Source organism: Cebus imitator, unplaced genomic scaffold, assembly GCF_001604975.1.
Source record: "Cebus imitator isolate Cc_AM_T3 unplaced genomic scaffold, Cebus_imitator-1.0 Scaffold99, whole genome shotgun sequence".
NCBI classification, from domain to species: Eukaryota; Metazoa; Chordata; class Mammalia; order Primates; family Cebidae; genus Cebus; species Cebus imitator.
In genome coordinates this window covers 428604-456524 of record NW_016107414.1, presented here as the reverse complement: position 1 = coordinate 456524, position 27921 = coordinate 428604, and the positions used below count along the sequence as shown (strand labels likewise).

Here is a 27921-nt window from a genome sequence, read left to right as displayed (position 1 = left end):
GCCACCATGCCCAGCTGATTTTTTGTATTTTTAGTAGAGACGGGGTTTCACCATGTTGACCAGGATGGTCTCGATCTCTTGACCTCGTGATCCACCCGCCTCGGCCTCCCAAAGTACTGGGATTACAGGCGTGAGCCACCGCGCCCAGCCTTCTTTTTGTTTTTAAGAGACAAAATGTCACATTGTTCAGGGTAGACTTGAACACCTTGGCTCAAGTCATCCTCCTGCCTTAGCCTCCAGAGTAGCTGGGAGGACTGTAGGTACACACCACCATGCCCAGCAGAAGCACCCTTATTTTGTTTGCTGGAATCTTTGATTTTTTTTTAACATCGATAATACTAACTTTATCTAAATATTTTTCTACATGTAATTTGGCTGATCACATAATTAGTCTCTTTTATGTTAATGTGGTAAATTATTCCATCATTAAATTTTCATGGAATAAATCCACTTAGGTCAGGACATGTTATTTTTATTAAATACATATCACTGGCTTTAATTGGTTATTATTTTTAAGATTTTTATGTATGTTTATAAATGAGACTATCATATAAATACTTCTTTCTATCATGTGCATGTCAGGTTTGGTATCAAGACTATGCTTGCCTGTTAAAACTGGTTGAGAAACTCTTCTGTGGAAGATTGTATAAAATTGCTCTTACTCCTCCCTTAAGTGATGAGCAAAATTCATCAGTGTTGCCATCTGGGCTTCGAGTTCTTCTTGCATGATAGAGTTTGATTAAGGAGTCAGTTTGTTTCATAGTTGTAAGATTATTGATACTCAGATTTTCTATTTGTTCTTGTATTGGTTTTAATACATTGGGTTTTTTTTGTTTTTTTTTAAGGAGTTTGACTCTTTCATATCCTTTTTCCAATTTATTGACATAAAGATGTTAAGATTCTAAACTGAGATCCCTTTTTCATTTCTGTTATTAGTTTTGCCTTTGATTAACTATGGTATGTCTGTTCCCCGTTACACTAATTTCTACTTCTTTATTATGTTTGTCCTTGTTTAATATGCTGTTCCTTTTCTAAAATCAGATAGACCGTTGTCACTGATTTTCAGTCCTCCTTCTCGGCTGTATTCCTTATATCTTAAAACTTTAACTATGGCTTTTGCTGGATCCAACAAGTTTTTATAGATCATTTCATCATTCAGTTCTGAATATTTTCCAGTTTCTATTTTGATTTTATTCTTGATCTAAATGTCATTTCAGTGTGTGTTTCTCAGTTTCCAGACAGGGGTATCTTCTAGTTAACTTTTTGTTAATGATTACTGGCATAATTGTTTTGAAGTAAGAGAACATATTTTGTATGATTTAAATCCTTGGAAATCTGGTACTGTTTGTTCTGTGGACCAGCATATGGTCAATTTTGGTAAATGTTCAGTGTTTATTTGAAAAGGTTGTATACTCTATGACTGTTAGTGCTGTGTTCTCTGCATAGAATTGGGTCAAGTTTACTAATCATGTTCATTTTTTCTGTTATCCTTGCTAGGTTTTTTATCTACCTGCCTTTATAAGTTACTAGGAGGAATGAGTTAAAATCTGTCACCATGATTGTAAATTTATTTCTCCTTTTCATTCTGTCACTTGCTTTATTTTGCAGCTACATTCCATACATACAGATTTAGAATTTTATATCTTACTGATAAAGCAAACCTTGTAACATTGTGAAATATATTCTTTAGTTCTAGGAATATGTTTTGCCTTGGTCAGCATTTGCATGGTGGATCTTTTTCCCATTTTTAAAAAACTTTCTATATGTTTATATTTAAGGTAGGGCTCTTGTAAGCAGCTTATGATTTGATTTTGATAAAATAGATTCTATATAACCATCACCCACCCTAATCAAAGTGCAGAAATTTCCATTACCTCTGAAAGTTCCCCCTGTGAATCAATGATTAAAATCATTGATTTTAATCAGCATAGATAAATTTCCCTATTCTTGAATTTTACACAAATGCAATAATACAGTATATTATCTTTGGTGTCTTGATTTCTTTTTCATGAAATGATGTTTTGCAGATTCAACCTTATAGCATGTACCAGAGTTTTGTTTTGTTTTTTTATTAAACTGGGAGTGATATTTTCTTATATAGATAGACCATGAATTGTCTATTCCTCCTCCTGGTTGGGGACATCCAAGTTGTTCCAGTTTTTGGCTATCATGAATATACATGCTATGAACATTCTTTTGCAACTTTTTTTGTGGACATAGGTTTTCATTTCCTTTGGGAACTAGGAGTAGAATTGCTAGTTGGTAGGGTAGATGCTTGTATAACTTAATATGAGGTTACCAAACAATCGTTCAAATTGATTGTGTCATTTACGCTCCCACCAGCAATGTGTAGAGTTTCAAATGCTCTAGTCCCCACCAATATTTGGTACTGTCCTTTTAGTCATTCCATTGTGTGTGAAATGGTATCTTACTTTGCATTTCTCAGATAACTAATTTTAAGCATCCTTATAGGTGCTTATTTATCTTTTGTATGTCTTTTAGGAAGGCACCATTCAAGTCTTTTGCTCATTTTTAATTTTTTTTTCTTGTCTCTTGCAGAATATAAAATTTTAATATATTCCTTATATACTGTGAAATATCTTTATTGTGAATATTTTCTCCATTTTGTGGCTTACCTTTTCATTTTCTTAGTGATGTCTTCTGATAAAGTTTTAATGTTAATGAAGCTCATGGTATTTTTTCTTGGATTCATGCCTTTTTTCTTGTCCCTAAGTAATTTCTGTCTGCCCTGAGGCCTCAAATATATTCTCCTGCATTTTCTTCTATAATTATCATTATTTTAATTTTATATGTAATTATTTAATCCATCTCAAATTAACTTTTCTGTATTATAGGAGGTAGAGGTAAGGTTCGTTATTTTCCCATATGTTTTTCCAGTTATCTTAGCATTATTTGTTTAAAAAAAAAAAAAAAAACTTTCCCTATTGAATAGCCTTGACACTTTAGTCAAAAATTATAATATTGATGCCAGGCATGATGGCTCACATCTGTAATCCCAGCACTTTTGGGAAGCTGAGAAGGGAGGATCACTTGAGCCCAGGAGTTGAGGCCAAACTGGGCAACATAACGAAACCCTGTCTCAAAAATTGAAATAAAAAAATACTTAATATTGTGACTTTGATCCATGAGCATAGTATATCTCTTCATTGACTTAGAACTTTTAAATTTCACTCTGCATTGTTGTGTAGTTTTTAATGTAGAAGTCTTAATAATGTATTCGTTGGCCAGGCGGAGTGGCTTACACCTGTAATCCCAGCATTTTGGGAGGCCAAGGGGGGGGGCGGATCACCCGAGGTTGGGAGTTCAAGACCAGCCTGACCAACATGGAGAAACCCCATCTCTAATAAAAACACAAAATTAGCTGGGCGTGGTGGCACATGCCTGTAATCCCAGCTACTCAGGAGTCTGAGGCAGGAGAATCACTTGAACCTGGGAGGTAGAGATTGCAGTGAGCTAAGATTGCACCATTGTACTCCAGCCTGGGCAACAAGAGTGAAACTCCATCTCAAAAAGAGAAAGTATGTTTTTTAAGTTTTTTCTAAATATTTCATATTTTCTTAGCTATTATAAATGGAATTGCATTTTTTCACTTTTAATTGTAATTGTTACCCACGTACAGAAATACTACTGGTTTTTGTTTATTAACCTTGTATACTTTAATCCTATTAAATTTATTATTAGTTCTAGTAGCTATCTTGTATTATTTACATACACAATCATGTTATATGAAAATAAAGACTGATTTACTTCTTCCTTTCCTTCTAGTTTGTTCCATGCCTTGTACTGGCTGGACCTCTGGCACCATACTGAATAAGTGGTGAGAGCCAACATCCTGCCTTTTCCCAGTGTTAGGGGAAAACATTCAGTATTGTACCGAATAAGTTTGATGTTAGTTATAGGTTGCCCATTTTTAGGATGAGGAAGTTTTCTTCTGTTTCTGTTTTGCTCAGAGTTTTTTTCAAGAATGGATCTGTGGCCGGACACAGTGGCTTATACTTTATATCCTAACATTGTGGAAGGCCAATGTGGGAGGAATGCTTGAGACCAATGTGAGCAGTATAGTGAGACCTTGTCTCCAAAAAACTAAAAATAAAAAATAGAACGAGTCTTGAATTTTGTCTAGATATTTTTTGCATCTATTTACATGATGCTGTTTTTCTCTTACGTTAATATGGTGGGTTACTGTGTTAAATATTGCTGAGTAACAAATTGTCCCAATATTAACTGCCTGAAACAACAAACATTTATTGTCTCACATTTTCTGTGTATCAGGAATCCAAGTGGCCTAGCTTATATGGTTCTGGCCCATTCTGATGGTATTGCAATCAAGATGTCAGGAAGAGCTACAGTTATCTAAAGGATCTGCTTCCAGCAAGGCTCACTCACATGGCTGTTGGCTGGAGGCCTCAGTTCCACAGTTCTTTGTCCTATGAGCCTCTCCATAGGGCTGCTTGAGTGTTCTCACAAAAAAGCAGTTAACTTTCCCCAGAGCAAATGATTCCAAAGAAAGAGCAAGGAAGAATCTGCCATGCCATTTATGACCTAGTTTTGGGAGTCACCTACCATGGCTTCTGTTCAGAAGAGAGTTACTAAGCCAATCCCAAACTCAAGGGAATAGGGAATAAGCTCCATACTTGAAAGTAAGACTACCCAAAAAAAAAAAGTGAATTACATTAATTGAATTTCAAAAGTTTAACTTATAGCATTAGCTGTATCTAATCGTGAGTAAACATCAGGCAAACTCTCATTGATAAACATTTGACAAAACAACTGGCTTATAATCTTCAAAAGTCTCAAGGTCTTAAAAAGTCAAAGAGAGACTGAGAAACTGATCCAGAAAGAAGGAAACTATAAAGAGTCGTAACAATTAAATGCAACATGTGTTTTGAACTGGATATTTTGCCAAAGGAATATTATCAGGACAATTGGCAGAATTCAAATGGGTTCTGAAGAATAGATGGTAGTAACATGTCAGTGTTAAGTTCACAGTTTTGAGGATCTTACTCTGCTTACATAAGAAAATAATCTTGCTTGTAATTAACATACACTAACATTCAAAGGCAGTGAGGCTACTTACTATCAAGTGGATAAATCCTTTACCTGCAACTTTTCTCAACTGTTTGAGTAAAAAAATGTATGTATATTTTTTGAGACAAAGTCTCACTTTGTTGCCCAGGCTGGAGTGCAGTGGTGTGATCACAGCTCACTGCAGCTTTGACCTTCCAGGCTCAAGCAATCCTCCCACCCCACTCTCCCAAGTAGCTGAGACCACAGGTGCACACCAACATACCAGGTTTAAAAAAAATTGTAACATTGTGTTGTGGATGCCCTTTTCACAGGATCTAGGATTTACTGAACCAGCCCCAGCACACTTTTTCTCCCTACGTAGGTACTCTTTACTTTGATCAGGCTTTGATGCACCACTGTGGGCACCCCGGCTCCCTTCTACCCTCCATCCTCAAGAATACCTACCTGCGTGGCCTACATACTAGCAACTTTTGGACTAAGTAATTGTTCAGACCAGGAAGAAAGGAGGCAGAGCAAATGTCATTTTATTTTATATACATATTAGCATTACCATTGCTCTTCATTCCTTCTGTAGAATTGAGTTTTCATCTGATGACATTTACAGACAGTCTAAGAATTTCTTTGAGCATTTCATTTATTCAGGGCGGGTGACAGGATTGCCTCAGTATTTGTTTATCCAGAGTAATGTCTGCATTGCATACTCACTTTTGAGGTATGTTTTGCTAGATGTAGATTTCAGTTTGTTTTTTTTTTTTTTTTTGAGACAGAGTCTCACTCTGTCACCCAGGCTGGAATTCAGTGGCACGACCTCAGCTCACTGCAACCTCTTCTTTCAGCCACTTTCCTGTGTCATTCTGTTCTCTCCTGGCCTTCATTGTTTCTGTTTAGTGGTCTCTCATCCTCCTGCCTGTTGTTACCCTGTGTGTAATGTCTGCATTCTCCGGCTGCTCTTAAGACCAGTTCTTTCTCTTTCATTTTCAGTCATTTACTTTAAAATGCTAAACGTGTAATATACTCTTGAGTTTCTTGGATCTGAGATTTGATTATTTTTACAAAATTTGGGATGTTTACAGCCATATGAAGTATCTGTTGTGTACCATTCTCTTGGTCCTCTTTTGGGAGTCCAATTGTATATATGTTAAACTGCTAGATATTGTACCACAGGCCGTGGAGGCTTTGAATTTGTGTTCTTTTCCCCACTTCCATCTTTTTCTCTCTCTTCTTAGGATCACAGATTTCTCTTGGTCTGTCTTCATCTTCAGTTGATTCCTCTACAGTGTCTCCAAAGCTGTTGGCCCTCCTTAGTCATGGGTTTCACATCCATGAGTTCCACCAAGCATGGATTGAAAGTATCTGGGGGGTAAAAGGATGGCTGCATCTGTAGTAGACATATGCAGACTTCTTTTTTTCTTGTCATGATTCACTAAATGATACAGTGTAACAACCTAACATTTACAATGTATTGGGTATTTTAAGTAATCTAGAGATGACTTAAAGTATCTGAGAGGATATATGTAGGTTATCTGCAAAGGCTGTATCATTTTATATAACAATTGTGAGTATTTGCAGATTTTTATTCATGGGGGGTCCTGAAAACAGTCAGTCTCCTGTGGATACTGAAGGATGACTATTCTGTTCAATATATCTAGTATTTTTCCCCCAGTATTTAGGTACTGTCTTTAATTCTAGAATTTTCATTTGGTTCTTTTATATATTTTACATGCATAGTTCCCCCATCTGCTCACTCAATATGACTTTCCTAAAGTCTAGATTATATTTATAGTAGCTGTTTTTCACATCCATATCTGCTCATTCCAGCATCTGGATCGTCTCAGGATCTGTTACCATTTACTGGTTCTTTTCTCTTGACCTTGGGTCACATTTTCTTTGGTTGTCTAGTAGTTTTTTATTTTATACTGAACACTGCAGAAGATATACAGCAAAGATTTTAGATTTTCTTATCTTCCACAAGAGCACTGTTTTGTGTTAACAGAATGTTAAATTACGGGCTGATCATTCTGAACTTACGGAAGCTTCTTCTTACACTTTGTTCAGACAGTTGTTTTGGGGTGTTGCCTTATGGCAAATCCTTATTTGTGGGACACTATCTTTGCTTCTGAGATATGGCCTATCTCACTGTCATTCAAGGTGTCCAGTGAACCTGGATTGGCCAAATTTAAACTCCCAACTTTCCTCCCCTTCTGTTGGAAACAGCTAAAATCTCTGCCCAGCTTTCTTTCAGCCTTCCAGCTGTTGCTGTCCATTAGACTCGTTGGCGTCTCCCCAGTTGCATGTGAAATTATAGGAGTCAGCTGTGGCTCTGAGAGGAGTCTGTACAGATTTGCAGCTTCCTCTTTTCTAGGACATCCCTTCTCTATTTCTAGCCACAGGGACTGGTAGCCCTGAACTTCATCCTCTATTACTTCCATTCAGCTGGTGGTTTATCCTCACCTTGATTTTTTTTATCACTTTCTTCCTCTCTTACTACATTTTGGCCACATGGCCCTTCTTTTCAAACACTTGTTAGTCTCTCCCAACTCAGGGTCTTTGCATTTACTGTTTCCTCTTTGTGAAATGTTCTCTCCCTTCTAAATATTGGAATAGTTAGATCTTCTTACCCTTTAGGGTTCATCCGAGTTTTTGCCATCATCCTATGTCAAATTACCACTCCAGTCACTACCACCACACAGAGTTTTTTTATCTTCATAGTAAATATTAATATCTATAATCATCTGTCTACCAGTTTGTCAATTCCTTCCACTTAAATATAAATTCTATGAGAAGAGGAGCCTTATCTGAAATGATCACAGACAGCTGTATCCCCAGCCCACAACAGACCCTCAATTAAAAAATTAAGATTTTCATGATTGTATAATTTATTCTCTATTTACCAGTCTCACTGACTGTTCTTTTATCAGCTTTTGCCCCCATTATTCCATTGAAACACCGTTGCTGTAGAATTTGAAGTCAACTCATGAATGACTAAATATAAACCACAAATATAAATCACTTTTTATTGTGTTTATCCTCTAGAAATATTTGGTATTATCTTGATTTTTTGTTAATCCTTTTATTTCCTGGGTTACAGTTCCGATTCTCCTTTCTACCTCTTGGGGCTTCCTCCTCCTCGTGTTTCTTTGCATCAGTGTCCACCCCTAAAATGTCAAAACAGTGAGAATTTCTTGCAATCTTTGTGTCTTCCTAGGTGATCTCATTCACACTCATAGCTTTGATGGCCAGCCTTCTCCAGTGACTCCAGTTAACTGGTATTTAAATAGAAGCACCTTGGACTCCACATATCTACCACTGAACTCCTCTTTCTACCCAGTCATCCCCAAGTACCTTGTTCTGCCTTGCTAGTAAGGGAGAATTTAACAAGTCCTTGGTACAACCACTATAAAGAACAACTTGACAAAAATTATCAAATTTAAGTAGTACTAATAATGATGGGCATGTTATTTTTTTTAAATGTAGTAATTCAGTGCTTTAAAGAACCCACTCTGCTTTCCAGCTCATATAAAGTCACAAGAGACCGTCATTCTCACCCAAACAACCAAAATAAGCAAGATAAGTTTTTTAAAGCCCATTAGGCATCTGAGCACACAAAGAAACCTAAATAAACTAAACTTCAGAAAGTGATAGACCATTCAGAAGAGAGCCATAGCTGCTCTCATCCTCTATTGAAACAGAGGGACAGGGAAACTCTGCCATAGATGGGAACAATTGGGCTATCAACTGCAGAGACTTGAAGTGGGGCAGATGAGCTCAGAGCAAACTCTCTGCAGGAATTTCTACCTTTGCCGGAATCCATGGGTGGAGCTGCAAAGCAAAGGGATTTCTTGAAAATCTTGATCCAATTCACTAACTGATTCTCTCCTCTCATGTGTCCAGTTATCTTATAAAATGTCCATTTAAAGTCAGGTAAGTAGAAAGTATCCAAAGTGAAACACAAAGGGAAGAGAAAGGTTTTTTTTTTAAGACATCCAAGATCTATAAGGCGCGTCAGTCTCACAATTGGCTTCCCTGAAAGAAAGAAGGAGAATGGAAAAAAAATAATTCAAGAGATAAAGGGTAGGAGCTTTACACAATTGATGGAAGTGATCAATGTACAAATCTGAGAATTTCTGAAAACTCCTGTCAGGATAAATACGAAACAAACCACAACTCCACAACCTAGGTATATCATAGTCAAACTGCTGACGAGAAATAAAGAGCAGGTCTTAAAAGCAATCAGAAGAGGGGTAAAAACACGTTATATACAGGACAGTGATAAGAATTATCCTTGACTTTTCAGCACAAACAGTGGAGGTCAGAGTATACAGCATCTTTAAGATAGTTAAATTAAAAAAAAAAAAAAATAGGCAGAGCATGGTAGCTCACACCTGTAATCCCAGCACTTGGTGAAGCCAAGGCGAGTGAATCACCTGAGGTCGGGAGTTCAAGACCAGCCTGGCCAATATGGTGAAACCCCATCTCTAATAAGGATACAAAAATTAGCAGGGCTTGGTTGTGGGCACCTGTAATCCCAGCTCCTCGGGAGGCTAAGGCAGGAGAATCACTTGAACCCAGAAGCAGAGGTTTCAGTGAGCCGAGATCACGCCATTTGCACTCCAGCCTGGGCAAGAGTGAGACTCCATCATTCATAAATAAATAAATAAATCTTGCCAGCTAATAATTCTGTATCCACCAAAAACTTTCTTCAAAAATAAAGGAGAAATGAAGACATTTTCAGATAGAAGCTGAATTTCTCTATAGTAGGCCCACATCAATATATATTAGCAGGAGTCTGTTTCATCCAACTAAAAACGCTATTGGCTTTAAATATATCTATAACAATTATATTGTTTGTTTGTAACGTGAAGAAGTAAAGTATCAGGCAACAGGAGCACAGTGGATGTGAGGGGAATACAGTATATGAATATGTGGAATTAGGCTGGCAGAGTCTTACATTGTTCATGAAATAATATAATATCATTTGGAAGTAGATTGAAATGTAAAGATGCATACTGTAATCTCTAGAGAAACCATTGAAAAAACAGACCCACACAGAGAGGTATAGCTAAAAATCCGATACAAGAAATAAAATCAAGGGCCCAACACCATGACTTAACCTATAATCCCAGTGCTTTGGGAGACCAAGGTAAGGAATGATTCCTTGAGACCAGGAGTCTAAGACCAGTGTGGGCAGCATAGCGAGACCGTGTCTCTACAAGAAAATGAAAAAATTAGCTGGATGTCATGAGCCACGCCTATAGTCCTAGCTACTTGGAGGCTGAGGCAGGAGTTCAAGGCTACAGTGAGCCATTTTTGTGCCATTGCACTTTTTAAAAAAATTTTTTTTTTTTTTTTTTTGGCCAGACACAGTGTCTCATGCCTGTAATCCCAGCACTTTGGGAGGCCGAGGCAGGTGGATCACCTGAGGTCAGAAGTTAAGACTAGCCTGGCCAAACCCCGTCTCTACTAAAAATACAAAAAACATTAGCTGGGCATGGTAGCAGGCCCTGTAATCCCAGCTACTTGGGAGGCTGAGGCATGAGAATCGCTTGAACCCAGGAGGCGGTGGTTGCAGTGAGCAGAGGTGGCACCACTGTGCTCCACTCTAGGTGACAAGAATGAAACTCCAAATGTGATCTATCCAAAGAAGACAGAAAAAGAAGAGCAGAGAAACAAATAACAAAACGGGAAGCATTAAACCTGCCATATCAATAATTACACTGACTGTAAGTTTTCTTATTTTGAGCTTTTTTTTTTTTTTTTTTTTAAATTATAGACTTCGTGTTTTGCCTGGAATGGGGACAAGAGTTAACTAGAAATGGGTATGAGGAAACCTTCTGGTAATTGGAAATGTGCGTCTTATTTTGAGCAGTAATTATACAAGAATATTTTTTATGGACTCCATGATATAAAAAATATGTTTATGAATATAATGTCTGACAATTTTTACTCTGTTTACCAACTTTGTACTTTTTTTGGGGGGAGCCTTATTGTATTGGCCAGACCCTGTAGTCCAATGCTGAATAGAAGTGTATGAGTAGACATCCATGCCTTGTTCTTAGATAATAGCTACATTAAAAGAGTAACAACCAAATGTCAGCAAGAATATGGAATAACTAGAACTCCATAAATTTCTAATAAAAGTATAAATGGTTTGACTACTTTGGAGGACTCTGTGTGTTTACAAAAACACTTACACAAAAATGTTTATAGCAGCCTTGTTCATTATAGCCAAAAACTTGAAACAACTTCAATTCCTCAACATAAGAATGGGCAAAGTGTGATACAGTCACACAGTTGAATACCATCCAGCAATAAAAGAGAATGAGTTACCAAACAATGGAGACAGGTTTCAAAAAGCATTGTTAAACAAAAGAAGCTAGGCACAATAGAGTACATATTTTATGATTCCGTTTGTATGAAATCCAAGGACAGTTAAACCTCGTCTGTGAAGTAGAAGTCAAAAATGGCTCATGTCGGGTAGGGACAAGAATTAAAAGTCCACACTCTTAGTATGCTGTTGCCGCATACCGTTTGGCTCATCAGTTCTACTTCTACGTCTTTGTCCTACAGATAAACTCACATAATTTCTAAACCGATTAAAAATTGTCCAAGGTTAACACTTGCAGCATTGTTGATTAGTGGGGCTCTGATTATATCAATCATAGTGTAAGTACTCAATATAATACAGTAAAGGAAAAAAGCCATCTTGAGAAAACTTTTATCTACTTATGTTGGATGATCTCCTAGGTGAGGATAGAGAAAAAAATCAAAGGTATGTGGTATGTGTTACCATCTGTGTTTAAAAATAAATAAAATAGTGTGCAGGGGAAACAATATATGCATGTTTTTCATATAAACCTAATGTATTTCTGAAAGGTCTAAGAAGCTGTAAGATCAAGCTTCCAGGTGGAGGAATTCAATGGCTGGAAAAGGAAGGTGGGAGATGCTTGGGTCTGTCCTTATTTTGTACATTTCGAATATTGAAACGTATGAATGTATTACCTATTTAAAAAATTAAAGAATACAATTACAGTTTGGAGGTAACTGAAATAGTTCATCACACACAGAGTTGCCTGAACTGACAGAAGCCTGCTACGTAGACTTGCTGAGAATGCTCCCTTTCCCTCACCCCAGTTGATATGTGGGTTTTGTGTGTTAATCTTAAATTGTCCCTTTTGTCCTTTCTGCCAATCCCATCTTTGTCCAGGATCATTTCCAGGGGCCACTTAGCTTGCTCTCCTTCTTAGCTGTTTGTTTGTTTCTTTGTTTGTTTATTTTTAAGAGAGTCACATGCTCTGTCGCCCAGGCTGGAGTGCAGTGGCACAATAGCTCACTGCAACCTCCGCCTGCCAGATTCAAGCAATTCTCCTGCCTCAGCTTCCTGGGTAGCTGGGATTACAGGTGCGCGCCACCATGCCTGGCTAATTTTTTTATCTTTTTAGTGGAGACGGGGTTTCACCATGTTGGCCAGGCTATGACCTCAAGTGATCCACCACCTCAGCCTCCCAAAGTGCTGGGATTACAGGTGTGAGCTGCTGCGCCCAGCCGCTGCTTGTTTTTTTTTTTTTTTTTCCAATCATGTCAGCCTTGCTGTTCTTTTCGATCCACCTCCCTTTGTCTTGTCTGTGCCCTCACAGGGCTTACTATCCCCAGTTTTTGCCTATATTATCTGTCTCTACTTCTGTCCTAGAAGATCCTTCAAAGTAGAGACTTTTAGGGTGCTGCCTGGAATCTGGGGGGGGAGGAGGGAAGGAGAAGAAAAGAAAAAAATAGAGATCCATCTCATCCATGGGTTATTTATTAAGGGCCTAGTTTCTGGGAGAAAGTCCCCACAGGTGTGTTGCCTGCTTCCAGAGTTGACCTTCTGAAATAGGTCTGATAGCATCAACCCATCCTCCCCACCCTCAGTGGCTCTCCTTCACTTTAGCTGTCTTTCAAAACATCATATATGAGATTATTTTAGATGGCACAGAGATGAACACTTTTTAATTTACATTAAGTATTGTATTGTCAGTTGGGAAAAATAAAACTAGTTCATGAAACCGGTGGGTTTTTAATTTTACTAACATTGTTGCTCAGGCAAGGCTCAGTTTAAAAAGAGAGATTTTTTGAAATATTTTTAGAGTATTTCTGAAATATTCACTAGCAATACAAATGGGGCAGCATAAATGGGGTGGCAGAGCTCTGGCCTCTACGAGATGTGGTTCACGAGGAACAGGGCTTCACACCAAGGAGGCGCTTGTTGCCCACCCTCACCTGCCTGTATCCTTCTGTGGTCACCTAACTGCTCTCTCTGCCCACCTCATCCTCCTGGCCCAATCCTGCCAAGCAGCCAGGCTGCTTGTTGGCATTCACGATTCTCTACTTTGATTCCTGCTGTTGCTCTTCAAGGAATGGGACCCCCCTGGGGTCTTCACCCATCACCCCCTCAACTTGCTGGCTTAGCCCATACTTCACCTCTTCTCTGAAGTCATCCCTAATGGATTTATTTCCTCTTCCTGCTTTACTGAATTACAGCAAACTGAGTGGCTTTAAAAAAAACACACTTTCTCTTTTATGGTTTTGGAGGTGAGAATTCCCAAGTCAGTTTCACAGGATTAAAGTCAAAGTATTGACAGAGATGGTCCTTCTGGAAGTTCTGAGGGGAGAATTCATTTCCTTACCTTTTTCAGCTTCTGGTGGCTGCCTTGGCTTGTGGCCCCTTCTCTCATCTTCAAGGTCCATGACTTTTCTCCATTTCCATCTTCACATCACCTTCTCTGCTGGCTCTCACTCCACCTGGTCCCCCCTGAATAATACAGGCTCCTGTCCCCATCACAAGATCCGTAATTTAATCACATCAGGCAGGTCTCATTTACCGTGTAAGGGAATCTTCTCAAGGGTTCTGAGGTTAGGGTGTAGATATGGGGAGGGGAGGACATTACTCAATCTCCCACGCCTGTCATCACCATTCATTCTCCTGCTCACATTCTGCCCGTTCTTCACTTACCTCATAGGATATTTGCCTGGTCATTATCTGTACCTGACCAGTACCCCCAGTGTAAGCTACTTGAGGGCTATGATGGGGTCTTTCTCATCTTGACTGCCTGGTGTTCCTGCCACATGGTAGAAGTCCAGGTGTTTGAAGGAGTGAATAGATTGCCCAGTACAAATGGCACTGTTGTTCAGAGCACAGACTTAAGACTTGCCTGCCTGGCTGTGGATCTTAGATGCACCTCTCACCAGCTCTGTCCCATCTGCAAAATGGTGATGAAGAACCAAACCCAACCTAGAACCCAGAGTAGGGGTTCGGTTGGGTCACATATGAAATCATTAGAAGAGTGCCTAACAAGAATGAACACTTAGTCAAGACAGTTTTGTCGTTGTTGATTTTGTTTTTGATGTGAAATGGTATATGTTATGTTATGTAAATAATTATTGACAAGTTTAGGAAAGGATAGGCTTTTTGCTATTTAGTTATGTTTGTTTATTATTTACTTATTTATTTTTGAGACGGAGTCTTGCTCTGTTGCCCAGGCTGGAGTGCAATGGCACGATCTCGGCTCACTGCAACCTCCACCTCCCAGGTTCAAATGATTCTCCTGCCTCAGCTTCCTGAATAGCTGGGATTACAGGTGTGTGCCACCACGCCCAGCTAATTTTTGTATTTTTAGTGGAGATGGGGTTTCACCATGTTGGTCAGGCTGGTCTTGAACTCCTGATTTCAAATGATCAGCCCGCCTCAGCCTCCCAAAGTGCAGGGATTATAGGCGTGAGCCACCACACCCAGCCTGTTTATATTTAAAGAAATATCTTTCTTGATTTTAAATATTTTTCAAAGTTTTTAGACTGTATGATAAATGCATAGAAAGTGATAACGGATTTACTTAGGATGACCGTGAATCTGTGGAACAGTCTGTTGTGCACTCCTCTGCTTTAAGTGGGTAGCAACTGCTTAGTAGAAGTTACTATGCAGAGTTAATCCTTAGATCTCATTAGCCTAAGAGATAGTAGAGATTAAAGGAAAGATGAAAGGTACGTGTGACTATGGAATGCACCTGATATTTCACTGAATTTATGGATACACTTGAGATTTACGACTTTGAAGCCATCCTAGTGTAACCCAAATGTGCCTTTAAATTTAGTTAACCCTCACCAAGAACCCACAAGTTCTTTTTTTTTTTTTTGAGAAGGAGTCTCGGTCTGTCACCAGGAGGGAGTGCAATGGTGCGATCTCAGCTCACTGCAACCTTCGCTTCCTGGGTTCAAGTGATTCTTCTGCCTCAGCCTCCCAAATAGCTGGGACTACAGGCGTGCCCCATCACGCCCAGCTAATTTTTGTATTTTTAGTGGAGACAGGGTTTCACCATGTTGGCCAGGATGTTCTCGATCTCTTGACCTCATGATCTGCCCACCTCAGCCTCCCAAAGTGCTGGAATTACAGGCATGAGCCACCATGCCTAGCCAGACCCCACAAGTTCTTTGCACCATTCTAACAGATAACTTTGTGAAGGTCCCTTGATACCTCTGTTAGAGGAACTTCTAGATGTCACGTGCCTTTGGTCTTTTTATGTCTCAGTCTTGGTATTCAGTGGTGTTTCCATCAGTATACAGAGATCCAGTGGTTGTTTGCATGAGATTTCTCATGTTGAGAAGTGAGATTCCTTTGTTAATTGTAAAATGTGCTGGATTGTTCATCCTCAAGAGGCAATATATGCCATTATGGGGATGACAACATCCCAAAGAAAAGGGTGCAGTAAAGAGAGGTGCTGGAATGTGATGTCAGAGCACACCTATGTTCCAGCAGAGCTAAATAAGTCTACTGCAGTTAAAGAAAAGAAATGTTTCAAATACCTTGCAGCAAGTATTTTCATTGAGAGCACGTACTCTGACCAAAGATCGTGACTACTTGGTGTGCGTGAAAGTCATATTTTTAGAATGTCATGAAAAATGGAGAAGTATATGAAAGGCATTCTAGCTTTAGGAAATAATGCTAGTAGGGATTTTAGATTAAAGAGGTAATAAGATCTGCCTAGGCAGAGTGAAGAGAGACAGTTTAGTAGTGAAAAATAAGGTTATCAGACAAGTAAATGGCAGGCTGGAAAATAAAAATGTATCATTTCAATGGCAGGGAGCCATTGCCTGTTTTTCAAAAAGCAAGATATTGAAGTTATTATACCCTCTGTGTCATTTAACTTGAACGCTAAAGAAGTGATCCTAGAGTTCTAGTGACAATGGGAGGGAAAATTGTAGTAGTCCACTCAAAAATTAGGGTCTAATTTATGAATTTATTTCAGGGGCTGAGGTTCAAGTGAAGATTAAATATAAAATGAAGAACCAGACAGCTCTACTTCAAAATTGGTTGCAAGGAACAAGGATGAAGAATAGTTGCAGACATTTCTGTTCTGCGGAAGACAGACATAACATTCTGTGATTTGGATCTTGAAATCTGGGGTGATTTGTGGGGGTAGAGTGTAAAGAAAGCCCTATTTTCACCATGTTAGGCGGGAAGGGTGATGAAGTATCTAGATCGTGTAGTTAAACTAAAATCAAGTTGATTTGGAAAAGTGCTGCCCTCAACAGATAAAGACCTGACCATAGGAAGGAATCCATTGTTGGGTCCTGCAGGAGGCCTTTTGCCTGGGGCTGGCCCAGAGCTCGGGAGGAGCAACAGGCAACCACCCCCTCCTGTGTCTCACCCTGAATCCAAAAGTTACCACTAAGGAAAAGAATCCAATCCAAATGTTGAGGAGAAAGTGGTTCTTACAGATGTGATAAGCCAAGATTTCAGCCTCTCAGAAAATCAACAGAGATGCATTGTGGTGTCAAGGGGAGAAAAGTTGCCACCTGAGCTGTGACCTGGAGGTAGGGAAGAGCTCCTGATTCAGACGTGAGTGAGCAGGAAACAGACACCCACTCTCCCTCCGAAAAGTGCCATGACTTCTTTCTTAGTAGAATTCCAGAGCTCTGAGTGATAGAGGGACACAGTGACTCTTTACTGTAACTCCTGGATTTGCTGATCACCTGTGGGCTAGTAGGAGTTGGAGCTGGTGGCTTGGAAGGAGAAGGCAGGAAGGACATTGCTTGGGCATACTCAGCCCTGTACTAGTTGAACTACTTCCCACATACCCTAAAGGCCACACACCTTGCTATGGTTACAGAGCCCAAGTCTGCGTAATCTCAACTTTTTACCTGCATTTCAGTAGTACTTCTCACTTCATCCTTCAGGAAGTGCTTGGCCAAGACACCCTAGATCTGTTGGCATAATAGACAGCCAAATAGCTTGTAGGCTACATGATAAATGTTTTATTGGAGTTCTAGGATGGCAAGGAAATGGGGAGGTGAGGAGGATCCCCCTATTGCAGAGTTACAGCGAGGTCCCTACACAAAGAACTTAAAATTCTCATGGGTGAGTCAGACATTGAGCAGGCAAATTTTAAAAAGAAAAAAACATAAATGAACTAATCAGATGTTGTGAAAGGTGCCCTGAAGACAAAGTGCAGTGATGAGTTGGTGGGAGGCTGCCTGGTTGGGTAGATAGCACAGGGGTCTATGATCTTTAACATTTGAGCTGAGACCCAAGGGGTTGGGGGCATCTGGCCAGGAGAGAGCCAATGGGAAAGCATCCAAAGAAGAGGAGCAGTCAGTGGTCATTGGGAAGGTGAACACAGGGACAATTGAAGAGATTTGAGACTTACGGAGACCAGTTTGATGACTGCAGTGGCCCAGGCAGAATGTGCTGGGGTCATGAACCAGGGCAACACTGACACATGAGCCAAAGAAAAGACATCTCGGACTCAGCGAAAAGTCAGAAAAATGGAACTCACTGCAAGTATGAGTGGAAATTCATCTGTTCTCAGTTGGAAGTGTTGACTGGGGAGCTTGTTGAGAGTCTTGGGTCTTATAACCTGTTTTCTCTGAGAAGGCTGAAACAAGAGGCAGGTAGCTGGAAGTGGCAGAGAACTGGAAAGGAGGAGAGAGAATGTGGGATAATTGCTTTGTCGAATGGGAGAAGGCCTAAGAGGCATGCCCAGCAGACAAAACGTAGAATCTTCATGCCATCCACATTGTCATTTTTCCTCTGGCGAGACCGCCACCCAGCCATTGGGTAGAGGAAGCAGGTGGAGAGGCTGTTGGGCTTTTCTGGGTAGTTGAGACAAGACAGGCAAGGAAGCTAAAGAACTGGTGGTGTGGGCAAGTGATGCTGGTGATCAAAGGACAGAAAGCCAACAGACAGAGATTTAGACCCCAGAAAGGAGCTTGGGGCACAGGAAAACCTCAGGGTAGACAGGAAGGAGGCCTGGTGAAAGTGATAAGGAGGGAGGGTAGAAGGGTGATCGGGGTCAGACAGGGAGGTAAATTTAATCCTTTAGGGCACTTTCATTACATCATAGCTGCCATTTTGTCTTTTAACTGACTCAGTAATTAAGTCAGTAATAAGTCATGTTTTCATTAAAGGGAAATGCTTGGCAGGTAGGTTAAACTTCATTGAGTTCTGATCCTGTAGTAATTATTGTGTATAGCTTTCTCACCTTTTTGTCTACTTGAAATGTCTTCTTTTGTCCTTCGAGCAGCCAGATGGAAGTGCTAGATGTGCTGGCTCTCCTGTAGGCTCCTGTTGGATGCCTGTTGTCACTCATAAATGTAACACCACAGCCGTAATTGATGGAGAGTTGAGTTGCAAGCTTTTAGGACTAATTGCAAAGTCTAAACTAAAGCATTTCCTGGAGCTGCCCTTAAATAATAATAATCATACCTTGTATAGATATAGTGCTTTACAATTTAAAGAGCACTTCACATACATCATCTCATTCAATCTTCACAATAAACAATGCTTTTTGAATGCTTAGATCTTTCCTAAGTGAGAAATCATGTTGCATATCCTGATTTAATCATAGTGAGTCACCAAAAGTTCTTGATACAATAACCATTTATCGAGTACCTTCTATGCACAGAGCACTTTACTAAGGATACCAAGGGGTAGATTTTCAGAAAGCAAATATCCAGTAAGTAGTCCTATCAGTAAATAATTTATCTTCCCTTCCTAGTCACAGTCACTATTTTGGAGGCTACTTGCCATCCCATAAATTTATATAAATATTGCCAGGAATTCATTGTGTCAGAGTTGAAGTTTTAAAACTAAAGATTCTGATACTCGTCTAAGCTCATGATTCATCAGAAAGTCATCCTATTTCAACCTGTACTTTTCTTGAAGACTATTACTTAACTCTCAAGAAAAATGTTTCAAGGCCTCAGCATATTTGAAAATGCCAGCCGTTGAGTTCATTGTCCTGATTGGAGTGATTTGAGTACAACTTGGCAAAAAACAACCAAGAGTACAATTTGGAAAAAAAGAAAAAAAAGGATAACTTGGTACTTAGTTCCAGAAGGCTTATTATTCATTAGAAAAGACGACGCACTCATCTCTGGGCTCTACTGGCCAGACTGGGTTGCTGTGAGGAGACTGGGAGACAAAGGACTCCCTGGAGGCAGGCTGCCCTTTGGGTGAGGGAGGAATTGGAAGGTAGTATTGGAGCTGGGCCCAATCCCAGGGCAAGAATCCTAAACCTATCTCCTGGAGTCCGCCAAGTGTCCAGGCATGTTCTCTTGGCCACCATGGCTTTCAGAGCATACACAGACTTTGAGATCTCACTCAGGATCCTCCAAAAAGTGTGAACCACCCAGAATAATAGGAACCCTGCCATCAAAGTCCCCTGGGCAGAGTGGCTCCCTCAAAGTGAGTGGTGTGACCTGCAAACCATGATTCCTTCTCCCATTCGGGGCTGGATGAGGCTCCACGGTCTGATGTTGAACTTCAGCTTAGAAAGCCATTTTGTCGATGAAACACAGGTGTTCATCGGGGTACTGATGATGAACCCAGTCACCTCTGTGCAGCCGTTACTTCTCCAGCCATCTTCCTGCTCCTCGTTTGACATCTTAATACTAATTCTCATGTTAACACTAGCTCTCACTCACCTATTTACATGGGCATGTGGTTTGGGAATTGCCGGGGGACAAAGCGAGATCCTATTTTTTTTTTTTTTTTAAACTAATGTATACATCCCTGGACGTGGTTTTTTGGGAATGTTTTCCCATGATAACATCTTTTTAAGTAACAGGTTCTGTGTTTTACAAGGGAGGCTAATGTCTGTATTGCCAAACTATCTCTTGATTCTTTTGATACAGAGCTTAGAACTCTTCCTTCTTCATGTTGGGCAGATATGCCTAATGCTTTGTTTTGACAGAGGATATGCAGTCAGCATCTAAGCATCCCACAAATACTCCAGAGAGGAGCACAATTAGGATATGTGTGGAGCTGGGAAATTGAGCATTGGTTGAGTCTAAGTGATGTTTCCAACTGGGGCTGGAAACGTGCTTTACGTAATGTATTCTGATCATTTAGGTCTCTCTTTATAGGGCATCTTTTATGACCAAGACTGTCCAGTACCAAAATGAGCTACATAAATTCCTAATCTGGGATACAGCTGGACAAGAACGAGTAAGTCACTCTTTAATTTACTCTGTTTTTCTGAGGCCCAAATGAAAGCTCTGACTAAGCCGTCAGCATCCCTGTCATCTCACGTTACTTACTTCTCTTCCGTGCACCGGAGACACATTTCTTTCCATTTGCGTAGGCCAGCCTTTCCCTTTTCCTTTTCAATTAGAGCCACAGAGTCCACCGATGGAGAAAGTGATAATGGGCACTGAGGGCCTTTTTATACCGTTTAGTGTCTTAAGGTAAATGCCGACCGACAGGCCTGACAAAATCCCACTCAGAGCACTGTGTGTCATTTAGGGCTCCCTCCTCTAGTAAAGAGATATAAAACAATTAGTGGTAGAAACGGTGAGTTAAGCACAACTCATTTATCGCTGCCTTTTAAAAGCTAAAGAGGGAACTTTACAGCATATAAAGTGTGAGATTTAAGTGAAAAGGATGAGCTAACGCAGTGCCTTGCAATAGATGCTTAATAAATGCCTGATGACAGAATTGGCCACGATGGTTATCTACTTAAGGAGGAGCCTGAACTGGAAGCGGGGCCTGGCCATAGCAGCACAGGGTCTAATGGGACCTAGGGAAGCCCACCCAAATCGGACAGGGGTGGGAAGGCAGGGATGGGGACAGACACTTGTGTGCTGCCTCATCTTTCCTCTGGGTACTCAGTCCAATTTCCCTGCCAAGCTGTCTCTGGCAGCCACCCCATTATTCAGCTGCCGTTTAATTTTGTTTTCAAACAGTACAATCCAAACAGCACATCTGATGGATGCACGGTGCTATCTTAAGCTCTTAAAAGTGTACCAGAAGTAATCAGGAAAAATAGTCTGTCATCACGGCCTTATCTAAGACACCATAGATTCCGTGTATAGTATAAAATCTGACAAGAATCATCACAGACAAATGGAGGAAAACAAAACAAGCCGTTTCTGTTGTCCTAGACATAGACTCCATGCATTTTTACAGATTTAATGTCTTAAGTTTGCTCCGTTTGGTTTCTTCTGTTTTTAACACTGGATGTTGTGCCCATGTCCCATTACTCATCTGAGATACTTCTGCTTGCCGCCTTCCACTCCCCATTTCTTCTCCTTTGTTCGTGTTGCACGTCTAGAATGGAGCATTTAGGACAGCTGGACCTTTGCTAACCATCCCCCTTCTGTCCTTTAGAAGTGAGTTGCTTACCAGAGTTCTACTGAATATATAGACACAGCCCTGGGACCTGTCCTATTATCCATGAACCCGTGTGGCTCTTCCTGCTGGTAATATATGTACCCTCCACTAAATCCCAAGGTTCAATTACCCCTCACAAATGTTTGATGATACAGCAGAGCCCTCATCATAAAGAATCATGCTATAATATAGATTCCATTATGCTTTGAATCAGAGCCTGTCCTGGTATACACAGTGATATATAACGTCTCTGTTTTTCTGGGACATGAAGAATAACACAAGGGTGTTTGCCTCTCTCCCTTTCGGCCAGCATGGTAACAGAAGTCTGTGAAGTTTTATACTTAGCTGGTTTTCCTGCCTCTTACTTTCCCTTTTGTAATTGGTTCTGCAGCAGGAGTAGTTGCTCTGAGATGCAAACCTGCCTCCGGCCTGCCTGATGCACCATCATGCAGCCCAGAGCTGCACAGGAGATGCTCATGGGGCCAGGCCACAGGCCAGGGGCACTGACCAGGAGGCCCTGCATAGAGAAGACAGGAAAGGAGCACCACCTGATGAGCACTCACTTCAGCCAGTGGTTGCTGGGCATGAGCACATGTCCAGGGTTGCCAAAGCACAGTGCTGAGGAAAGCCACACATCTGACAGCTACCCACAAATTGTTAGAAATGCTGGGAGGATCACACAAGACACGTCTTGTGAGCCTGTCTGGGTCAAGGACTGCCACTTTATCCTGGGAAACGCACTGAAAGTCCAGAATGTGCCATCCACAGCCAGGCTCTATTTTCACCTCCTCCCACCAACCTGTCCTGTAGTATAGACTGCGTGCAGTTCTCCAGCATGCCATAGTTTCGTGCCCTTCCACCTTTTGTCTGGAAAACTCTATATTCAGCCTTCAGAACCTACTTCTGACGTCACCTAAAGGAGGCTTTCCTGCCATCCCTGCTCTCAGATGAGTGACCATATCGCCACACTCCCGTGTTGCTCAAACCCACATCTGGAGGTCATCCTGGGTTCCTCCCTCACCCTTAGTGCTGCACACCTGCTCCATCTGGGCGTCCTGACAACTTCATTCTCTAAATGTTTCGCAAATATATTCACTTCTCCATCTCCATTCCCAGCACCCTGCTCTCAGCCACCTTGGCCATTCACTGAGTATTCCTTTAGCCTTTTCATGGGTCCCTTGCTTTCCCTCTGTCTATGACATGTCCTCACAGGACCCAGAGGAATCTTCTGGAAACAGAAACCAGCCCGTTTTTGCCCTGCTTGATACCCTCCAGCAACTTCCCGCTGCACCTCTCATTAACAGTCACACTCTGAACAGAGACCTCCCAAGCCCCATGAGACTTGCTCGGGCCTCCCCCTGGGCTCCTCTCTTTTCAGGGCCTCCAGCACTCCTTGGCCTCATGCCTCTGGACACACTGTTCCTTCTCACCAAAATACTCTGTTCCCTCCCCTGGAGCCCAGCTGGCTCCTTTCCCGTCTTTTGGTCTCAGGTTAAATGTCACATCCTCAGAGTTTTCTCTAAACCCCCTGCACGTAAGCAGGGTCCCAACTTTGTTCTTTATTACTGCCCTTACTCATTTTCCTCAGAACATACATTAAAAATTGTCCTTAGATACCTGTCTACTCACCTTCATTGACAGTCTCCCATCAGACTGTAACTCAAGAGCTGGGACCACATGTCTTTTTCATTGCCGAACTCCCAGAGCCCAGCCTGCTGCCTGTCCGAGAGCTGGTGTTCAGATACTGGTTGGTTGGACGAATCAGCAGATAAACTCTTTGGAGTATTCCTTTGTATCCTGAAGCCTTTTATTGCACTCATCCATGGGATTGTCACCTGTTTCCTTACCTGTCTGCCTTTCATTAGACTAAGCTCCTCAAGGTCAGGAACTGCCTTCGTATCTCTGCTCTCAGCCCCTGGCACATGGTATTGGTGCCCATAGGTTTATGTCTCCTGTTTGCCAGCCCTACTTAGGCACAGATAAGGACAGCTCCTGTACCTACTTTTACCATGTGAGTAGTGCATGACTGAAGTTTTAAATTTCTGGCGTTGTATGTTTATTACTCTCTGTAGTTAGGAGATTTATTATGGAACCAGAATTGTCATAAAATGAAAACCCTTTTGATGAATTGACCATTCAAACATCCTCCCTATTTGACATCTCGTACGGCACATAGTTTTGACAGATGTGTTGTCTTCCTGGTGGTCTAGCCACATTTGATTGCAAAGTGATTTCATTAAGTCAATGAAAGTGATTTTGGAGAATTTCTCAAATGTCATGTGAAGCCCTTGACGGTAGGGATCTTGTTAACTTAAATGAAGAGGAAAAATACTTATCAGGATGATGATATACGTGCTTCAGAAGATAATGGTTTGTGTATCAAAGGGTTAAGAGGGGCCTAGGGAAAATTGATGAAGCCCTCAAATATTTTTCTAAAAATTGCCGTTTTTATGATAAGACTGTAAAGTCAAACATGAAATGAAGGATATCATATTGTGCTAGCATATAGTTTTATCAGAAGATTCATAGCCAAGTTATCAATCAAGTTCGACTCAGTGTTCACCCAGAAAATTAGCTCCTGGCTGCAATAATAAACCTAAGTTTTTTCAAATACCACATAAAATGAAACTTGATTTTACAATTTTAAATTTATCTCCTTGAGATAGAGCTTTTATGAGACCATTTTGTCCTTCTATTTGCTATCTTGAAAGAATGCATTTTAAGTCACCTTTTTCCACCAATTATCCTTCATTAACAAAGACTTCTGCGGTAGTATTGAGACAGACACAGCACATACATTAAAAAGCATCATAAATACACCATACATGTAGCAAGAACATGTCAAATACTTGCCGTCTGTGTGTGATTATATAAAAGAAAGCTTCTTGGCCAGGCAAAGTGGCTCACCCCTGTAATCCCAGCACTTTGGGAGGCCAAGGCAAGCGGATTGCCTAAGGTCAGGAGTTCAAGACAAGCCTGGCCAACATGGTGAAATCCCATCTCTACTAAAAATACAAAAATTAGCCAAGAGTGGTGGCACACACCTGTGGTCCCAGCTACTTGGGAGGCTGAGCCAGGAGAATCACTTGACCCCAGGAGGCAGAGGTTACATTGAGCTGAGAACACACCACTGCACACCAGCCTGGGCCACAGAGCAAGACTCCATCTCAAAAAAAAAAAAAAAAAAGTTTCTTAAGCAGAATCTAATAGACATTGCATCCAGCCTTTAAAGATTTGCATTTCTGCATCTTAATGTGGTTTCTCCCAATGACTGTTTTTACAGAGACCAGAACATTAGGAAGTGTTATTCAGACTTATTTATTGTCACAATAGTCATGTAAGGAGTTGTTTTGTTTAGAGTCAGGAGCAAGCGTAGTGGCTTAGTATCATCTAGAGTTGGGGCAGATAGTCCCAGAAACCAGGGTCTGCAGTGCATCGTCCACACTGTCCAGTGCAGTTACCATCCGCATGAAGAGACAGGAAGACCCGACTCCATGAGTAGAAGCAAAGCCAAAAACAATCTCATTATTAGAGTTTGCAGACATAGAATTTACACATATATTTTTGGGCCAAATCCAACCTGTTGCCAATTTTTTGATAAATAAAGCTTTCCTGGAACATGGCCATGCTTGCTGCTTTATCATCTGTGGCAGGGATGTCCAAACTTTTGGCTTCCCTGGGCCACATTGGAAGAAGAATTGTCTCAGGCCACGTATAAAATACACTAACATTGACGATAGCTGATGAACTTGAAAAAAAAGAAATTGCAAAAACATTGAGATGTTTTAAGAAAGTTTATGGATTTGTGTTGGACCGCATTCAAATCCATCCTGGGCCACATAACGAGCCGCAGGTTAGACAAGCTTGATCTATGGCTACCTTCACTCTACAATAGTAGAGTTGAGTAGTTGCAGCAGAGGTTAAGTAACTCATAAAGCCAAAATATTTCCTACGTGGCCTTTACCAGAAAAGTTTGCCACCCCCTGATCTAGAGCCAGGTTTGAAGCAGAGATGTGCTGACATCTCTTGAGTCTCTTACCTGCGTCCACCTTCTTTCTTTGCATCAGAAGGACATGAAAGTTGCAATGTCAACAATAGGAGAATGGCTGGCTCTCCGAGCCACAGATAACATTTATATGTTAATTCTGGACAAAACACTTAAAAAACAACTGTTTGAAGGCACTGCAGAGCAACCAAATGCAGTCAGGGACTGAAAGGGAAGCTTTCTGGTCTGAGATCCACATTTTGACAGCTTTTTCCCAGTGGACGTTTCCCAGTTCATGTGGCACAGGGTATCTAGGACTCAAACAGAAAGCTTGTGTTGAGCACAGAGTTTAGGACTGATAGAGCAGCCAGAAAAAGGAGGCAAATCGCAGAAAAGAGGGATCTAACAAGGAGGGACCCCCCTAAAATCGGTTTATAAATTCCCCTGAAGTCATTTTGACCCCCACGTTGTGAATTCACAAGAGAGACATTATAAAACGCAACAGAAACCAGTAGCTGGAAAGGGTGACAAGACAGCAGAGATTTCAGCTGCTCCTCATTACAGCAGTGACAGACTTCAGAGTTTGAATCCAATCCTGCTGTGTTAGAGAGGATTGCTAAACACCTTGGGCATTCCAATGAAACTTCAGAAGGGCCACACTGTAGAAGTAGAAATCGTGTCCTAGGACTGAAGGCAGACCCAAATAGACCCCCCCACACACAATGCGTAAAACCAATCTCAGGGCCAGGTACAGTAGCCCATGCCTGTAATCTCAACACTTTGGGATGCCAAGGCAGGCAGATCATGAGGTCAGGAGTTCAAGACCAGCCTGGCCAACACAGTGAAACCCCATCTGTACTAAAAATACAAAAATTAACTGGGTGCAGTGGCAGGCCCCTGTAATCCCAGCTACTGGGGAGGCTGAGACAGGAGAATCACTTGAACCCAGGAGGCGGAGGTTGCAGTGAGCTGAGATCACACCACTGCACTTCAGTGTGGGCAACAGAGCTAGACTCCGTCTCAAAAAAAAAAAAAAAAAGAAAGTCTCAGCATGAGTCACCAGTGACTTAATACTCTGCAGAGGAGATAAAAACCAAGAGTCTACAGTGCATCATCCACACTGTCCCATGGACAGTCAGCACTGCTGCACATATGAAGAAACAGAAAGGCGTGACCCAGTAAGTAGAAGCAAATCCTAAAGTGACCCTTTTCTTGGAATTTGCAGACACAGAATTTAAAGCACATATTTTACGTATGTTCAGAGATTCAAAGAAAAGTAGGCCACGCACAGTGGCTCACGCCTATAATCCCAGCACTTTGGGAGGCCAAGACAAGCATACCGCTTGAGTCGAGGAGTTCCAGACCAGCCTGGACAATACGGCAAAAGCCCATCTCTTAAGGAAAAAAAAAAAGGAGCGTTAGTGACTTAACTGCAGATGAGGACTCTCTCACAGAATAGAAACTAATGAAGAATCACATGAAAATGCTAAGACTGAAAACTGTAATATCTAAGATGAAAAATTCATTGGAGGCAGAACAAATTAACCAGGAGAATGGAAAAACAGAGTAGAAAAATATGGACAGAGTTTCAGTATCATACGGACAAATTCAAACAGTCTAACGTGTGATCAGAGAGCCAGGAGGAGCAAAGAGAGAGATGGGAACAGAAAAAAAGATTTCGAGAAATAATGGCTGAGAATTTCCCGAATTTGGTGAAACATCAAAACTGACAAATCCAAGAAGTTCAGCAAATCTCTAATTACAAAGAAAACCATACCTAGGTGAATCATAGACTGCTGAAAACCAAAGACAAAGAGAAAATCTTGAATGCAGCCAGAGATAAAAGACACATAAACAGGAGAACAACAATATGAATGATGGCTAACTTGACACAGAAACAATGGAGACCAGAAGTCAGTGGAACAGGATCTTTAACGTGCTGAAAGCAAAAACCTATTAATTTGCCAAAATTACTTTTCAAATATAAAGTCAAAGTAAAAACATTTTTAGATAAACAACAACAGAAATCAACAGCAGGTGTCCCAGAAAGTTTTTCACACTAAAGGGAAATGACACCAAATGGTAATTCAGATGAAATCATAACCACTAGAAATGGCAAATAGAAACATCTGTTTTTCTTAAGTTATGCAAAAGATAAGTGGCTATTTCATTCAAAAATTATAACATTGGATTGTATAGTATAGTATAGTATATGTAGATTTAGAATTTTTTTTTTTTTTTTTTTTTT

At 40.8% G+C, this 27921-nt stretch overlaps 1 protein-coding gene across 1 annotated transcript in view; it reads left to right on the top strand.

The window, feature by feature from the left end:
* Nucleotides 1–27921, top strand: part of RAB22A (RAB22A, member RAS oncogene family) — a 53664-nt gene that overhangs the window by 14899 nt on the left and 10844 nt on the right. Inside the window, exon 3 of the mRNA XM_017536555.2 lies at nt 20443–20524. Coding sequence (XP_017392044.1) covers nt 20443–20524 — 82 coding nt within the window. The remainder of the gene's footprint in view (nt 1–20442; nt 20525–27921) is intronic.